The 19,282-nt window shown below is 36.9% G+C and overlaps 3 protein-coding genes and 1 pseudogene across 4 annotated transcripts; 1 reads left to right on the top strand and 3 right to left on the bottom strand.

Moving 5' to 3' along the window:
* Positions 1-13,235: 13,235 nt before the first annotated feature.
* Positions 13,236-13,742, top strand: LAESUDRAFT_640898 (uncharacterized protein; the record flags this gene model as incomplete). Its single annotated transcript, XM_040903631.1, has 2 exons — positions 13,236-13,361; positions 13,518-13,742. 2 exons carry the CDS (start codon positions 13,236-13,238, stop codon positions 13,740-13,742), a joined length of 351 nt encoding a protein of 116 aa, XP_040769869.1.
* Positions 13,743-15,706: 1,964 nt separating this feature from the next.
* LAESUDRAFT_641557 (LAGLIDADG DNA endonuclease) lies at positions 15,707-16,071 on the bottom strand (the record flags this gene model as incomplete). Its single annotated transcript, XM_040903668.1, is given in 2 exon segments — positions 15,707-15,832; positions 15,850-16,071. Coding segments are annotated over 2 exon segments (348 nt in total), but the record flags the coding sequence as incomplete, so codon positions are not given.
* Positions 16,072-16,930: 859 nt separating this feature from the next.
* Positions 16,931-17,281, bottom strand: LAESUDRAFT_641822 (uncharacterized protein; the record flags this gene model as incomplete). Its single annotated transcript, XM_040903694.1, has 1 exon — positions 16,931-17,281. One exon carries the CDS (start codon positions 17,279-17,281, stop codon positions 16,931-16,933), a length of 351 nt encoding a protein of 116 aa, XP_040769871.1.
* Positions 17,282-18,195: 914 nt separating this feature from the next.
* Positions 18,196-18,266, bottom strand: LAESUDRAFT_t6 (annotated as a pseudogene). The gene has a single exon. The product of its transcript is annotated as a tRNA-OTHER (tRNA).
* Positions 18,267-19,282: the final 1,016 nt, after the last annotated feature.

The following is a 19,282-nucleotide window of genomic DNA, read 5'->3' on the forward strand; positions in this document are numbered from 1 at the left end:
GACCCTGCCACTGATACAATTCAGATATACGACCAGGATAGAGATGATTGAGACATGACATTAGATCTTCAATGAACAGTAGACAATTTCAGTGCTACCACACCACGATATGCATATGAACACGATGCTGGAAGGGATTTAGCAGCTTTCAAACCAACAACAATCTGAGCATGATCATGAGGATTAATATGCACAGGTTTACATTTCACCACCCTAAGGGAAACATATGGTTGAATTGCACCACGAAGTGATTTGGCTCTCAAGGGAATTAATGTAAGAGCTGATGTAATTGACAGAGGATATATGGGTAAAATCAAGATTTTACTCGTAAATAATACCGATAATGACTTTCAAGTCAATACTGGTGACTGAGTCACTCAGCTGATTATTGAACATATTCTCAACCCTGTCATTTCACTGGTTGACACTCTCAACCCTACAGCAAGATAAAATTGTGGATTTGGTTCAACAGGAGATAATTATTTCTAGAAAGCATATAAAAAGCCAAATTTGGGATGAACTGTCTAGAACAGGGGGTACTGTCACAGATTTTCAAGTTTTCACTTTACACGTAACTACAAAAGATCACATGAACCTAGTGCTAGGCTATCTAAAAAAAATGAACTGGTACGCGAAGTACTGATAGTCCTATGTGCTCCTCAAGTTGAGATCTAGTCACGTAATAACCACACATGTGACAAGTTGTGCAGATATTAGATAAGCCTAACATATACAGTAATATCATCCCACCTAGAAGACACAGTCAGACTCTCACTAAGTGAAACAATCAATAATTTGAGGTGAAAGATGGTAAAAATATTGAAGGAAAAGTTCAAATCATTTTAGCATCTTTACTGTCAATTTGTGACAAGAGGATTCAAAATATTATTAACATTTTTGCTTGTTAAAGATGATGAAAAGATCGAAAAAAGATTGGACGACATATTAGCAATCATTTTCAATTATTCTACAATCTTTTAGACAAAGTTATAATAAAAAGTTTTAAAATCTTTTTTATTCTTTTCTTATCAAATATAATGCATATATTGTGACCATGTCACATCATTATCATTTTATACTAAGCTAATATTAGAATATAAAGGTTAATACTTAGGTTCAAATGTTAGTGCTATCTCTTGAAGCCTTAGTACTAGCATAGTGTTGATCTCTATATCTTAGCACTAGCATAGTACCAGCATATGCTAGTGGTACTAACCTTCAGACTGTAGTACTAGCATAGTGTTGATCTCTACATCTTAGCACTAGCATAGTACCAGCATATGCTAGTAGTACTAACCTTCAGACTGTAGTACTAGCTTGATACTAGCATGGTACTAGCATTTGAACCTTAGTACTAGCATAGTAATACATTTTGAAGCTGTAGTACTAGCATAGTACTAATGTTTAGACCTTAGTATCAGCGTAGTACTAGCATAGTACTAGCATTCAGACCTTAGTACTAGCATAGTGCTAGCCTTTAAACCTTAGTACTAGCTTAGTACTAGCATAGTACTAACATTGAAACTTGAGTACTAGTTTAGTGCTAGCATAGCACTAACCTTCAAACCTTAGTACTAATCTGCAGACCTTAATACTAGCTTAGTACTAGCATAGTACTAACCTTCAGACCTTAATACTAGTATAGTGCTAATATATGTATAAACCTGAAGTATTAACCTCCATATCTTAGTACTAGCTTAATATATGAAAACAAGAGTGTGACGTAGTCACAATATTTTCATCGTCTTTGATCAAAAAAGAGTGAAAAAAGATTATAAAACTTTCATCATAGCTTTGTATGAAAGACTGTCAAATAATTGAAGGAATAATTATTAATATTTCATCCAATCTCTTTTCAATCTTTTCATCATCTTTCACAACAAAAGAGGTTAAAAATATGTTAAATACTTTTATCACAAATTGGTAGTGAAGATGCTTAAAAGATTTGAACTTTTTCTTCAATATTTTCATCATCTTTCACCTCAAATTATTGATTGCTTCACCCAGTGGTTGAAAATGATACAACCTGGCAGGCCATCAGTAGGATGCTTCATGTCATCCTCGACTAGTGCTTTCTTGTTCACAGTGAACATATGCTCCTCCACCTCCATCACATCATTTGTCACAATATGTAGTGGCTCCAGATATGTGATCTGGGCAGTACGGAGGGGAACTTCTGAGAAGCAGGCAGTGAGCAGTTTGCATTCAGCATGTGCATCATGGTGTTCTATAGATGAAGCATTGTCAGTGAGATGTCATTTCTAACATGGTGCAATTTTGGCTTATCAAATTTGTGATCAGGAACTGATGATATGTTGAATAGCTTTGTACTCTAGAGACAAGCTGGTGCATCCTGTGAGAGAGATAAGCAAATCATCGAATAGTGAGATGCTGCATGAAATGGTGGCCACTGCTGACAAGTCTGCTTGAGAAATCTATAACTAAGCATTTGTCTGCATTGCCCAGTATCCTGTTCATCTGTACTTGGGTAAGAGGGCCATTTCTGGCAGAAATGATTTCTGAGGTTCTGATATTCTTTATAAACCTTGGTGATACTTCAAAATACCTTCCATTTTAAGCTGTGTCAAAATATTCACAGTGGGCTCAGAACTGCTTTCCATTATCTGAAACTTGGTTGGGCCATCATTCAGGTCCCTATGCCTCTCTGACCCCCTTTGTGAGCATTCAATTCACCCCTTCAGAATGTCATGAACCTTGGTGATACTTTAACATATCTGCCATTTTAAGATGTATCAAAATATTCAGAGTGGCCTCAGAACTGCTTTTCATCATTCAAAACTTAATTGAAAACATCATTCAGGTCACTAAGCTTCCCTGATTCCCTTCCTCAGCATTCAATCCACACCCCCAGAATGTCATGAACCTTGGCAGTACTGCATAAGTTGAGCTGTGTTAGAATATTCACAGTGGGCTCAAAACTGCTTTCCATTATCTTAAACTTGATTGGAAACATCATTCAGGTCCCCAAAGCTTTTTTGATGTCCTTTCTGAGCATTCATTCTACAGCTCCAATATGTCATGAATCTTGTTGACACTTCAAAATATCTGTCATTTTGAGCTGTGTTAAATATTCAGAGTGGCCTCAGAACTGCTTTCCATCATCTGGAACTTGGTTGAAAACATCATTCAGGTCCTTAAGCATTCCTGATTCCCTTCCTGAGCATTAATCCACACCCTCAGAATGTCATGAACCTTGGTGATACTTTAAAAATATCTGTTATTTTAAGCTGTGTCAAAATATTCAGAGTGACCTCAGAAAAGCTTTCTGTTATCTGAAACTTGATTGGGGTCATCATTCAGATCCTTAAGCTCCTCTGACTCCCTTCCTGAGCATTCAATCTATACCCTGAGAATGTCATGAATCTTGGTGAAACTTCAAAATATCTGCCATTTTGAGCTGTGTCAAAATATTGAGAGTGGCCTCTGAAAAGCTTTTCATTATCTGAAACTTGGTTTGCAAATTCTGAGTGACCAACAAAGTTATAGATTCTGTAGCCCTCACAATTATTCACTTTTTTAAGCTAAAAGTCGGCTATAAATAAATATAATCACACTCACCATGTTCATTGAGTATGTTGTATAGTATATATATGCTTTTGATCACACCCTGATGCTCTATACAACTCATACTTTGAAACATCAAACATGGCATGGCTAGAACTTGTCTAGCTGAATACATATTCAGATTTGCTATATTATGAAGATGTTGACACATCACTCATGATGTGAGGCTGTATACTTGTAGGATTGATAACAAGATGAGTCTGACCTTTATGTTAGCATTTTGTGAAATGAGCTTCAGAGTGGCTGAAAGCATTACAGCAAAAGTGTGAAGGAGATAATACGTTCAAGCATAACTTTAAACAGACATGAAGATGGCTTAAGAAGAATATCCTCAAGACTATGGTATGGTCTGATCAATTGTCAAATCTTAATTTCATATATCATATTTGAAGTCATCTCAAAAAACACATTAGCAAGATATGAGAACATTACAGAATTGTAAAAGCAATTGAAAAAGAAATGAGAGGGTATTGACAGGTTTGTGCATCAGAGTTTGATCAAAAGTGTACATAGATGGCTTAAGGGAGTGCTTAAGGCAAAGGGTTGATTAACCAAGTACCAGGGCTTTTAGGTTGGGAGTCTTTGAATTGTTAGTGACAAAGGTGTGTAAATGAGTGAGCCCGATAGAATTGCATATATTTTCAAAACAAAGCATAAATATTTGATCAACAGATGCTTATTTGAAAGCTGAAAGGAATGGCTTTCTAGTGCTATATTATCCGTGAGTATAGCAGCAGCCAATCTGAAGATAGAAGGGCAACAGTGAAAATTAAGGTGGCTGAAAACTTAATTGCAACAATTATTGATTAAACAAGGAATAAAAAGTGTCATAACTTCGGAAAATGCTAAATGATACATTACTCAGATGATAGCATACTGTTGGCCAGATTAGACACAGCAGAAAATGATGAAATGCAAATGTTTGAAGTGTTTTGAAAGCATTCAATTAATTTGATGAATATTGACTGCAGATACAGCACTCTGATTGGCCATGAGTATTTGCAGTTATTTGGATCAGCCACCTTGTCAATTGAAACTCCGATTCAAACCCAGCGCTCTATGAGCGTAGGCAAAATTAACATTTTTCGGACTAAAAGCATGATGTTCTGAGGCCCCAGAGCCTCAGGAAGAAGATCTTTCAATTTTGAAGGAATGAGATTGAGATTATCTCAAAGCATTGTGTGCACAATGCCAAGCTATGACATCTATCGTTCGGGCAACTAGCTAGTTGCACCAATGACAAACATCATAATTTGATCTTATTTGCGCATTGTGGCAACTTAAAGTGTGGAAATTTGGATGGCTGACATCCTGTAGCCTCAAATCTTGAGCCGGAAAATAATCTGCATGATGTTCTCATTGCAGGGGATGAAGATATAGTGTACTGTGTATTATCCATGTGGTCCAACATTATAAAAAGTCAAAATATGGATCAGAATTTTCAACAGTTTATCATGGTGGCTGAAGACTCAGATTGTCTCACCTATTCTGCTTGTATAGATGAAATGAGGAAATAGCATACAAAGTGAAGCATCAGCATGCAGTATACTCTATTGTACATGTCTACATATCAAATTGTCAACAATGTCTAAGCCTGCTAAGGTTTTTCAGTTCAGCCACAGCAGCACTAAGTGTTATTGTAGAAATTCATTGTTGAAGCTGTGCATAGATCATTTATATATTTCAGATATCGTATAAAGCCTTTACTCATTATGTCTCTTCTTCTGTGCATCTTTCCAGCAAGAGAAACATATGTAATACCCTCAGAAAACCATTAGCCACACTTGAAGCTGTGGCTCAGCCACTAAAGGCAAATAAGAGCAATCAAATTTACCATTGTGGCTGAGAACTCAGATTACATTAACCATTCTGCTTGTTTAGATGAAATGAAGAAACAGCATATGAAGTGAGGTATTAGGATACAATACACTCCACTGTGCAGGTCAAGGTTTCAAGTTATAAGTCATATCTAAGCATTAAAAGGTTAGCCACAGCAGCTTTGAATGTTACTGTAAAAATGCATTGTTGAAGCTGTGCACAAACTATTTGTATACTCTATTAAGCCTTTAGTCATAATCTCGTTGCTTCTACACATTTTTCGAGCAACAAAAGCATATGCAGCAAGCTTGGAAAGTCATTAGCCACACCAAGAGCTGTGGCTTAGCCATCAAAGCCAAATAAGGCCAATTAATCTACTCTGGTGCGGAAAACTTCAATTGCATCAATAGGACTTGTTTTTGTATGCTCAGAATGAAGAAGTTGAAGTGTAGAGCAATAAAATGTAGAGATCTATTCTCATTTCTCAAGTAGAGACTATAATAAGTCCGAAAAATGTTAAACCATTCATTCTACATCACAAAATGGTGAATGCCATGGTTTAAACCGCTTTGAAGCCATTGAATGCCATGGTTTGGATCGCTTTGAAGCCATTCAATACAGTGGTTTGAATGGTTTTGAAGCCATCAGCCCTTCAGGCATTAACCCTAGCAAATTCAGTGCTGTGATGGCTCTGAATATTTGCACCTGTTTGGATCAGCCACATCATGCAGGTTCAAACTCCGGCTTGTATGCTCATTAGAAAAGATAACAAACAGCAGTAAGAACAAAATGTTATCTAGTAAGAAAAATTTGAAGGAAGGGCCCTCTCCTAACCTCAGGACAGGGGTGGAAAATGAAACCACTTTGTAATGGTCTACGGTTTCACGCTTTGTTTAAGTATCTCATGGGGATGAAAAAATGCTGCATAGACACCCTAAGTGCCCAGTCTTGTACAAACTCTTTCTTTGTACCTCAGAAATCGTAATGTGCTTGCAAACATTGCTGTCGTTCAAGTTACAGGCCATGGTCTGTAAGATTGCATAGATGTGAGATGTTCAACAAGAGAAGCATGAGAACATTTGAGACAGAGAATGTGGCCAACAGGGCACCTCTAATAGAAAGAACATACTGTGGACCTAAAGGGGTGGAGACAATCAAGTATTCAAAAATAGTCAACTGGGTATGATGATTAGTGCAGAAATGAATGGACAAATATCACTACCTCAAATGTGAATGTGTGACCATGAAGTGGCACTGTGTCATGATATGATGGTCATGGTAGCAGCAGATAAGCTGTGTTCTCACACAAACCATCCTATATAATTGGCATAGCAATGTTCAACATCTTCAATTGCATCCTGTCAGCCATGACATACAGCCATCATGAACACTACCAAGGTTCATGACATTCTGGGAGTGTAGATTGAATGCTCAGAATGGAAATCAAGGGCTGTAAAGAGTTGAATGGTGAATTCAACCAAGTTTCAGATAATGAAAAGCTCTTCTGAGGTCACTCTAAATATTTTAACACAGCTCAAAATGGAATATATCTTGCAGTATCATCAAGGTTCATGACATTGTGGGAGAGGGGATTGAATGCCCAGGAAGGGCATTGAAGTCTGAGGCCCTTATTGGTGGCCTCAACCAAGTTTCAGATAATGAAATGCTTTTCTGAGGCCACTCAGAATATTTCAACACAGCTCAAATCATGCAGTACTCTCAAGGTTCATAACATTGTGGGGGAGGGTATTGAATGCCTAGAAAGAACATCAAAGGGCTTGAGGCCCTGATTTGTGGTCTCAATCAAGTTTCAGATAATGAAAAGCTCTTTTACATATTACACATTGCAGACACTGCAGCATTTTATATTATTGGAAAAGATGACACAGATATATACACTAAACTTTGCTGAATCTCACCTCCAGGGATAAAAACACAGTCTTGCTACATACCATCACCTTTCAACTGTCTTCTTTGCCATAATATTATGTTACTCTTAAAACAGCTGCATCTTGAACAATCACATCATTTTTTATCTCTGTCAAAGAGACTGATCTTGTAATGTGAATGACAATATATACCTCTCAATTAATGTGGTGAACATTTATAATAAAATTATAAACTTAATTATAAAAAATGTCAGGACCTCAGAAATCGTTTCTGCCAGAAATGGCCTGTTACCCAAGTATTCCATGATGTGCAAGGTTCTGGCAGCTTCATTAAAGTAGTAATAGACAAAAAGAAGTAACAAGCAAGAAGTTTGAGAATATAATAAGTTATCTTATTTTGTGATTATTTCTGTCACAGCATTCATGATGTCATAAATCATGACAAAGCTCTTCTAGGACTTGCTCTGATAGTTTCTAAGTATATGGCCAACACTCTTCATTTTTATATGAAAAATGACAGCCAACTTCTCAGAATTATCAGAGTTGTTTTTTTTATCATTGATGTAAGTGAGAATGAATTAAAAATTGATTGTACCCTAGTTGCTATCAATCTTGTAATATGTGAGAAGATAGAGGCCATAACTTTAAATGAATGCAGGTGGTAGAAGACAGTGATTGGAGAGTATAAATGCCTGGATTTCTCTGCCACTAGGTGAAGCAATCAATAATTTGAGGTGAAAGATGGTAAAAATATTGAAGAAAAAGTTCAAATCTTTTAAGCATCTTCACTGTCAATTTGTGATAAAAGTATTTAGAATATTTTTATCATCTTTTGTTGTGAAAGATGATGAAAAGATTGCAAGAAGATTGCATGAAATATTAATAATCATTTCTTCAATCATTCTACAATCTTTCATACAAAGCTATGATGAAAAGTTTCAAAATCTTTTTTCACTCTTTTTTGATCAAAGATGATAAAAATATTGTGATGATGTCACATCCTTCTATTCATATACTAAGCTAGTACTAAGATATGGAGGTTAATACTCAGGTTTATATGTGAACACTATATTAGTGCTATAGTCAGAAGAGTAAGACTAAGATTCTAATGTTAGCAGTATGCCAAAACTAAAATTTAAATGCTAGTACTATGCTAGTATTAAGGTCCGAAGGTTAGTACTAGCTAGCACTAAGGTCTGCAGATTAGTACTAAGGTTTGAAGGTTGGTACTATGCTAGCACTAAGCTAGCACTAAAGTCCATACTATGCTAGTACTAAGGTCTGAAGGTTCGTACTATGCTAGTACTATGCTAGTCCTAGCATTCAGACCTTAGTACTAACCTCCAGACCTTAGTACTAGCTTAGTGCTAGCATAGTACTAGCCTTCAGACCTTAGTACTAGCATAGTACTAACATTTGAACTTTAGTACTAGCTTAGTACTAGCATAGTACTAACCTTCAAACCTTAGTACTCATCTGCAAACCTTAGTACTAGCTTAGTACTAACCTTCAGACCTTAATACTAGCATAGTACTAGCATTTAAATCTTAGTTTTAGCATACTGCTAACATAAGAATCTTAGTCTTACTCTTCTGACTATAGCACTAGTATAGTGTTAACATATAAATCTGAGTATTAACCTCCATATCTTAGTACTAGCTTGGTATATGAAAACAAGGGTGTGACATAGTCACAATATTTTCATTATCTTTGATCAAAAAAGAGTGAAAAAAGATTTTGAACTTTTCATCATAGTTTTGTATGAAAGATTGTAAAATGATTGAAGAAATGATTTTTAACATTTCATGCAATCTCCTTTCAATCTTTTCATTGTCTTTCACAACAAAATATGTTAAAATATTTTGAATACTTTTATCACAAATTGACAGTGAAGATGCTTAAAAGATTTGAACTTTTTCTTTGATATCTTTACCATCTTTCACCTCAAATTATTGATTGTTTCACCCAGTGTGCTGAGCCTTTTATATACACTGAGATGCATGAGCATCTAAAGGTCAACAAAAATGTAAGAATGCTGTAAACAACTCAGGCACAAAACATGCCTGAAGTTTGTTGAATGATAGAAGTATAATTGCAATATAGAATCATAGTCAAGTATCCTGAACCTAATCAAAAAAAAAAAGGTTACAGCATGAAACAGGAAAAACTGTTTGCTGTAAGCCTTGCACCAGTGCTTCACAGCAAACTAAGAGACTCACTTGTTGTAGAGAGGCATATTCACAGATATTGAAACCAAGGCATTATTGATGAACCGTTCATGAGTGTTGTCTTTCAATGGTGCAAAATTTTAAAACTGTTCAGATTATTTTACTTAATGTAAGTTAGCATTGATTCTGACTGCATTATGTAAATATAGTTTTTCCTAAGTTTTACCGAGTGAGCGCTGATTCTAAGAATTGAGTCAGAACCACAATCCATTTGTTCCTTCCTCTATGAAGGAACTCATAAAGGTGATCATCATTCGCAATACAGATATGTCTGATGCAAGAGTGAAAATCTTTTTCAGCTTCTGACTGAGCATGGAGGAAAACATTTTATGAGTGTTCATTTCCCTTTTCATATATTTCTGGTGTGACCCGTCAGGCTATATCATCATATCGATTTCATTAAGCTCTAATAATGTCTCACTCAGTTGTAAACTGCCATGATATTGATAGACCACTTCTGACATCAAACTCATGATGAAACTGAAGTACTGTATATGCTAAGAGTGCACGAGAATGAAAACATCCATACATCATTAACAGTGCCATCACTCACATGAAAAAGCTTCATAGCAGTGTGTTTAATTCAAACATGACCAACAGTTTGATGTCTACTTGTGCTAAATGCAATGCTATAGGACACAGCTTAATATACTGAAAAACTTGCCATCTGGCCAAAGTTCTTGAAATTGAAGAAGAGTGGATTGAATGGCTAAAATGGCCATGCCAGGCTTTTCAGCCTCAGAAAGGTGTGTCAAGTTAACATTCAGGCCTTACAAAGACATCCTGAGCATTCTGACACAGCTCAATATGCTAGAAATTCTGCAGTCTGATTGAAGTTATTGAAAATCGGACAGAGACAATCAAATGTCTGAGAAGGCCATGCCAGAATTTTAAACATCAGAAAGCTGTTTCAAGTCAACTTTCAGGCCTTGCAAGAACATCCTGAGCATTCTGACATAGCTTGATATGCTAAAGTTCTGCAGTCTAGCCAGAGTTGTTGAAAGCTGTGATAATGATCTTTGCTCAGATGATATTACATAAAGTGCTCAGATGATATTACACAATTTCAAAGTAGACTTTGATGACTTGATTCATATCTTACAACATTTTAAACATCAGAAGAAACTTATAAAATCACCATTAATCTCAGAATCTCAGAAATTATTCCTGTCAGCAATGGCCCTCTTATCCAAGTCTGATCTAGCACACTTCCAACATCTGTGACATACACAGTAATAATCTATATAACAATGAGTGGCAATGTTTCCAATCACTCTCAAGGAATGTTCAAATATGTCATCACAAGATTACCTTAGCATTGACTAAGTTTGAGTTCTGATTCAAAGTATTCAATTGGATGCATCTCTTCAGTAAATTTATCATACAGAGTGAACCAAGGCATGGTGCATTTTCTTATTATTATCATTGTTACGATTTCTGAGGTACGAAGGAGAGTTTGTGCGACACTGGACACTTAGGGCGTCTATGTGACGTTTTTTCATCCCCGTGGGACACTTAAGCAATGCGTGGGAGAGTGGACCATTACAAAGTGGTTTCATTTTCTGCCCCTGTCCTGAGGTTAGGAGAGGGCCCTTCCTTCAAAACTTTTTTACTGTGTTACATTTTGTTCTTACTCAGATTTGTTATCTTTTGTAATGGGCATACAAACTGGAGTTTGAACATGCATGACACGGCTGATCCAAACATGTGCAAATATTCAGAGCCAATCACAGCACTGAGTTTGCTAGGGTTTAATGCCTTAAGGGCTGATGGATTCAAAGCCATTCAAACCATTGTATTCAATGGCTTCAAAGTGGCTCAAACCATTGGGTTCAAAGTCATCCAAACCAAGGCATTCAATGGCTTGAAAGCGATTCAAAGCAAGGCATTCAATGGCTTCAAAGTGGTTCAAACCACAGTATTCATTATTTTGTTATGTATTTCAGTACAGTGATGCAAACAATGACTGATTTAACATTTTCCAGACTCATTATAGTCTCTCTTGAGAGACAAGCAATAGATCTTCACATTCCACTGCATTTCACTTCAATTCCTTCATTCTGAGCATATTGAAACAAGAGCTATTGATGCAATTGAGGTTTTCCATCACCACAGTATAGTGATCCATATTTTGACTTTTTTCAACTTTTGAACATACCAATAATACATGATAGATTACATATTGATGCTCTGCAATCAGAGCTGCATGCAGACCATTTTCCGGCTCAAAAAAGCGAAGATTTGAGGTCACAGAATGTATGAAGATGTCAGCCACTCAAATTCTCACGCTTTAAGGTGCCACAATGTGCAAATAACACCATAGCTAGTTGCATGAATGCGCACATCATAGTTTGTCGTTGTTTGTAAACAACAGGAGTTGCGCTTTTTTAAAATTAAAAACACATAAAACTGCACAGACCAGGAATTGAACTTCGCACTTCCAGGACACTTATGTCTCAGATAGTACCAACCATTCTATCCACTAGACCATCTGCTGTTTATGATTAACACAGCCCAAATATAATATACAGTGATTAACAAAGCTACACACATATTTTCGTGATTTTTACTGTTTTTCTACCACCTTCAGATTGCCTGTAGCTATATTCACAGATAAAATAGTAATAGAAAGCCATACTTCTCAGCTTTCAAATGAGTATCTGTTAGCTGAATTATGATGATCTGTTCTGAAGATATATGCAACTCTATCAGATGAACTCATTTATACACTTTTGTCACTAACAAACTTCAAAACTCTAGTATCTGGATAATCAGCCTTTTGCCTTAAACACTGCCTTAACCCATTCATGCATGTTGTGAATCAAAATCTGATGCACAAACCTGCCAATACTCTTTCATTTCTTTTTCAATTGCTTTCACAATTCTGTAATCTCTCTAAGTGGCTCCTCATGCCTTGCTAATCATTTTATGAGATACCTTCAAAGATGATCTATAAAATTGAGCTCTGATCATTGATAATGCCATATCATTGTCTTAATAACATTTTCTCTAAGTCAGCTAAGTCAAGCTTGAGATTATTATCTTGCTGAAACACCATCTCCTTCACTTTTGCTGCAATGCTTCAAGCCATTTTGAAGCTCATTTCTCAAAATGCTAACATAAGGTCAGATTCATCTTGCCATCAGTTTAGAGGTATATCTCATTATAATGGAAAGCTCTTCTGAGGTCACTCTGAATATTTCAATGCAGTTTGAAATGGCAGATATCTTGCAGTTCTGCCAAGGTTCATGACAGTTCTGTGGGAGGGGATTGAATGCCCAGAAAGGGTATCAGAGTGCTCTAGGGACCTGCATGGTGGCCTCGACCAAGGTTCAGATAATGAAAAGCTCTTCTGAGGTCACTCTGAATATTTCAATGCAGTTTGAAATGGCAGTTCTGGAGGGGATTGGCTGCCCAGGAAGGGTATCAGAGTGCTCTAGGGACTGTTGAAATACAGCACTGGTTATTGGTGAGTGGCGCTGCCAGCTCTTGATGGTCCATGTGCAGGGGTCTCAGGGGTATATAAATACCTGTAAATAGAGCAGTGAATCCCATCAGTTTGTTCCTCAGATTACTTTGATCTCTGGTGGGAGATTGACTCTGTTCTGGCCGGTTCTGCATCTTAAGTCAACACAAACTGATCACCTTATCAAGTTCTTGCTTGTTTGCCTGCCTTACTTCTCAGACCTAATCCTCATCCTCTCTATGTTGCACCATGGCTGAAGAATCATGGGATACTGCCAAGGCCTCCCACTTGGTGGAGGATAACTATAGGCTGTGGGTGATAAAGATGCAGGTGGTGCTGGTGCAGAAGGATCTGTGGGAGCAGGTGGACATAGAGGTGGAGGTGAAGGAAGGGGTCACACCAGAGGAGGCATTGAGCAAGGTGCTGCAAAAGCAGATGAAGGCCAAGATGGCCAAGGCGTGGGCAGAGATCATACTCTAGGTGGAAGAGGACCAGCTGAAACTTCTGGAAGAAGAGAAGGACTGTCAAGAGTGCTGGTTCAAGTTACGCAACACCCACAGGGCAAAGGGGTTCATCACAGAGTTGGCCAAGTGGTGGACATTCTATTATGTGCAGATGCAGGAGAGCGAGTCATGTCAGGGATGGATTGCTAGGGTGAAGGCTCTGGTGAGGGCACTGAAAGAGGTCAATGTCGAGGTCGATGAAATCCAGAAAGTGTTGGTCCTGGTCATGGGACTGATGGACAAGTATGGGTGAGTGGTGTCACAGGTCGATGATATGAACACCAGGGAACGGACCTTCAACCGGATCAGCGTGAAGATCCTGAATGAGGAGATGAGGCATGGTGGACCAGATGGTGCGAGTGAGCTGGAGATGGTGAGCTACGTGGGATCAGAGGGTGCCAAGTCAAAGAAGTGAGGCCCTGTAACTTGCTACATGTGCGGGAAGACAGGGCATGTTCATCACGACTGCCCAGATAAGAAGGAAGCAGTGGGAGTTGCCGCAGTGGAGGATATCTTTGCATTTTGATGAATGGGAGGGCAGAAGCAGCAGCTGGCTCAAGGGAGTGTGTTAGAATACAGCACTGATTATCGGTGAGTGGCACTGCCAGCTCTTGATGGTCTGTGCACAGGGGTCTCAGGGGTATATAAATATCTGTAAATAGAGTGGTGAATCCCATTGGTTTGTTCCTCAGATTACCTTGATACCTGGTGGGAGATTGACTCTGTTCTGGCTGGTTCTGCACCTAAAGTCAACAGGGACCTGCATGGTGGCCTCAACCAAGTTCCAGATAATGAAAAACTCTTCTGAGGTCACTCTGAATATTTCAACACAGTTTGATATCTTGCAGTTCTGCCAAGGTCCATGACATTTTAGGAGATGGGATTGAATGCCCAGGAAGGGTATCAGAGCCCTTTAGGGATGTGACTGATGGCCTCACCCATGTTTCAGATAATGTAAAGCTTTTCTATATATTACACATCTCAGACTTTGCAGCATTTTCCATCACTAGAAAAGATGAAGCAGATATCTACAGCCTGTATTTTGCTATGTTTCAGTCTTCATCCTCCAATGTTATCATCCACCTTCATTGTTGCCACTGCAATGTAGTTGTGAATGTAGAACATGCTTCTGTTTATTTATAGGACTGCAGTTTATCACTTTGGAGAAAGTCCTCTGTTAAGTTACATAGGCTCTTCAAAAAATAGAAAGATTTCAGAATGACTTAAAAAAGACTCTCTTTGCACGCCAAAGCTGCAAAAAAGACTTGTCAGAAGATATGTCTTTGTCAACATCCCTAACTTCTGAGCATTTATAACAAATCAGAAGCAAATTCAGCTAAATTCTGCTATATGCATTGAAGAACAAGGCATAACATATCACTTGTGTTGTATTATTTACTTTGGTGAGTTTCATTTTACTGCAATGATTGTTGACATGAATGGTCAGACACAGTACAATGATGGAATTGTTACAGATAATCTTCAACATCAGAATACCCTGTGAGGATGGCACACCATACTCTCCTCAACAAAGCACATAGCAGATTTAGCTTTGTAGCAATCTACTCTAAACTCTGCTTAACCTAACCTTCAATAATGAAAACACAGTCTGCTACACAGCATTGCCTTTCAACTGTCTTCTTTGCCATAAAATAATGTCACTCTAAATATAGCTGCTTCTCGAACAATCATACCATCCTTGATTTCTGCCATAGAGACTGATATTTCAATGGGGATAACAATATGTTCCCCTCAATCAATGTGGTGAATATCATGATAAACTTATTAAAGTCCATTATGAAGAACATCGCGACCTCAGGAATCGTTCCTGCCAGAAATGGCCTCTTTAGAAATAGTTGAGTTAGAACCATTTACTTTATTAACTGTTTGATCCATAAAAATTCCACATTTCTTTCAATCACTTCTAGTACTCCAGTTACAAGAGACGAATGCTTTGTCCGTGGACCAGGAGAATTATTAAACACTGTAGTGAGCTCAGTATTGGTTTATTAGCTGATTTTGTGTTTTTATTTCATGGCACGGTTGGGGGCCCACTGCGGGCACCCAGTGGCCTCGATTATATTATAATCGATTATGAAGATTGAGGGACGAATAAAGAGCCTTTCACTTTGCAAAGAAAAACACAGGAGTGCTAGAGCAGTAAGGAAGCACACCGCTAACGCCTAAGCGGGTATTAACGATAAAAATTGTTAAGAGCTAAGAAGTTCTTATTTTGTACATAAAATGAGGATGCATGTGTGGTCCAACCAGTGAACAAAGATATGACATTGATGCTGCTGTAATATAAATTATATGGTGACCTTTTTCAGTTGCGAGGAAATTCTCTTATAAGTGCAAACAAAACCAAAGTTGTAATGCAGAAATCCAATAAGTGTGCAAACTTCTTGCATTGTAAAATTATCTGTACATAAAACTAAACCACAGTTGCTTTCATTATAACCGTCACACATAATCCAATGAGCTAAAGTTACAGCGTCCATAAAGATTAACAAAGACATGGGTAAAACTTTTGTATCATTCGGGTAAAAAGCATTGTACAGTTCGTGAAGATAAGGTAATGCTCATGTTTTAAACGTAAGACCTGTATAAAATTTACCATATCTTTTGTCAAAATAATGACTAAAAGTGCGTTTTGAAGCAACAAAAGTAATAAATAAAGACCAGAGGTAAAGAAGATAAGGGCTATGAATTATTGATTGTTTGAAACCAAATCTGGGGATAGTACTGGCACCATAAAGTTATATCCAACTGTCACCCAAAATTAAACCAAGTGCGACTTGAAACAAATGTAATAAAAATTTGAACAAAGGATAAGCAAGCCAATCTATTAGTTTTCTAGAGAAAAGGCCTGAACCAAAAGAGCTGCCGTACTGTATAATTTCATTAGATCCTTCACTCTTAATTGGTAAACCACTAAGTAAGCAACACAACAAAGGGGGTATAAAAAACTAACTCTCAATATAGTACGGCTATGAGTATAAAACAAGGAATGCAATTAATAAAGCAAATAGGCCAAGTTACTCTGCAAGAGAAAGATTTAACCAGAAAGGGGATATAACGATAATTAGTAAGAACAAAATAAGAGTAAAACTCATAAAACAGTAAATAAGGTGAATAAACAAGGCACTCAGCAAGACACAGAGAAAGGAAGGTAAGAAGCTATTAATCTGATAAATTTTGGTTTAAATTATCCAAAGATACGGATGGTAGTAGATAAGGACCAATGATAGTTTTGAGTTTATCTATATCAAAACTATAAATAATAATTTGATTTTTTTTGCTGCTATATGAATAATGTTCATCACAATGTAAATCAAAAAGGTAGTGTAATAAACCAATCAATCTGCATCTTTCAACATATTTAAATCTATCAACTCGAATAACAATGCCACCATTGTGGCTATAGCCATTTGTCATGATTCAATAAGCTAAAGCTACTGCATCTAAATAGTAAAATAAGAATTCTATTGGAATTACTTTTCTACCATTAGGAAAAAATGCTTCATAAAACATTTTAAGAGCAGGAATTGCTCTAGTTTTAAACTCTATGACCCAAGAGGGATGTCTGTTGAGTGGTGCAAATCTAAGGATAGGTACTTTACCTATAAATGGTGCAAGTAGAGTCCACACATGAAGAACTAACTCAGTTAGTTTTACTAATTTTTTAAAACCAAATCTAGGATTTAAGTTTGCACTTCTCAACTCCAACCAACCTCCACTTAACAAAAGTCCGGTTAAGACTCCAATCACGAAAACACTAAACTTAAACATACCATAAAGTTCACTTGGAAGATGCATTCCAAATCCAAGTCCAGAAGATTTGTTAACACCGTACGGCACAATCTCTGTTGTATTAGATTTAAGGTTGAATAATTTATTTTTAAGTCTGTAGAGTCTTCTAGGATTTGATAAGTTAACTAATGGTAAGTTGGCTAAATGAATATACACAAAGGGGGTATACATATCTAAAACAAAATTGGGAAGTGCTATGAGTACAAAACAAGGAATGCAATTAATAAAGCGAACAATCCTCATTGCCTCAGCAAGCGCAAAACCCAAAATAGCGTAACTGAATAATTGTTCTCTTATTTGTGGATTTCTAGCTATAGAAGCAATTAGAGCAGAAAAAATAAGACCTATTCCTGCCTCCTCACACCAATAAGTCCTGAGCACGCTAGTCCAGTGCCTAAGTATTTAGCTGCTTGTAACATAAAAAATAATAATTATAAGTAATGAAAAAATCTAACATCCAAGATTAGTAAAAACTACTCGGACTCTTTTAGTTTTTATGGCCACAATTAATTTACGAGTTTAATTATAGCTTCATAATGAATTACTAGGAAGGCACAATAGGTTTATGCTATGTTCAAGTTCAGTGTATTCTTGGTTAGAGTCCTAAATGGCTTATTATTGGGAGACACTTGGCTTGAATTTGGAACAGCTTGCTTAAACCCCCAATACAAAATCAGTGAATCTATCTCTGTTAGTTCTTCACGTGTAGACTTTATTGTAGGTAAAGTTCCTCTACTGCAATTTGAACTGATCGATGGTTTTTCAACAAGCAACCTGGGTCATTACGCCCTTTTTTCTATCACTAAGGTCATGTATAGTACTGTAGACTCTAGAATTGATTCTATATTCTTTATTATCCTTAGCTTATGAAAGGATTCAAATTTTAACATTTATATGAGTAGCCAGAATCGAACTGACAAGAACTACTTGGAAGGTAACAGTTTTACCATTAAACTATACTCATTTATTTTATTTATAACTCTTTTAGTTTCTGTCTTAATAACCCCTTTCTCATTTGCCCGAAGCCAAAGGTTAAGAGCTTCCTAGGTTTCTTACTGTGTGGATGCGATACTTTGCCTCAAATCATTCAGAAACTGTTTCTCTAATTATAACTAAAGTTCTATGGATATTCTAATTTACATTACTTTACTCAGTTGCTGATATTACTTGCTCTATTTAGCAGTGGCATAAGTGCCCCAAACTTTACTTTACTTTATAGATTGAAAAGAAGGGCAAAACAAGTCTTTGGTGGGTTTACTCTAGCACGTTCTACCACGTCGTTAAAGGTTGTAGTTAGTTACTAGATTTTTGCTCTGTCTGAAACAAGAAACAAGACGACAACTAATCCAAGGTTGGACAAAATGGAGTACTCACTCGTGCCTCTTCAATTACCAAAGGGGTCCTTAATTAATACAATAAGGAGTATGCTTCGTTCAGAATTCTGGTCTAACACTACGCTAATATGAATCATTATCAAGTTCAAGGAAGCATCCAGATCTGTTTATTTTTGTCTTTTTGTGTTGTAGATTTTTTATTTGGAAACTTATGAACTGGCAGCTCTCGCAGCAGGGACAATCAGGTTCATTACAAGTAGATGCTCTTAGTGTGGTTGCTAAACTGGGTAGCATTCTACGCTGAGAAATTGGCATCATCAATGTTGTTGTTTATTAAATTTATCAGGCCTTAGTTTCTTTACTGTTTTCTCTTTACCTGTCAAAATCAACCCAAAAGGGGGTGTAATTTTTTTATTTGAATTGTACAGAATAAATACCACGTAATGTGTAATGAAATTTAATAGTATCCTGGAGTGAAGATTGTCTAACCTGGAAATGTCTAGCACAAGATCTAAGTGATGGAAATTCCTGAGTTGCCCCAGTTTGATTGTTTGTGACTAATACAGGTTTAGAATTAGTTGCAAAACCATTTGAACCATTTTTCATATTCAGAGATGGTTTAAACTTAATGATAAAATCTATTTCG

This window comes from Laetiporus sulphureus, assembly GCF_001632365.1.
Source record: "Laetiporus sulphureus 93-53 unplaced genomic scaffold LAESUscaffold_2, whole genome shotgun sequence".
Lineage (NCBI taxonomy): Eukaryota > Fungi > Basidiomycota > Agaricomycetes > Polyporales > Laetiporaceae > Laetiporus > Laetiporus sulphureus.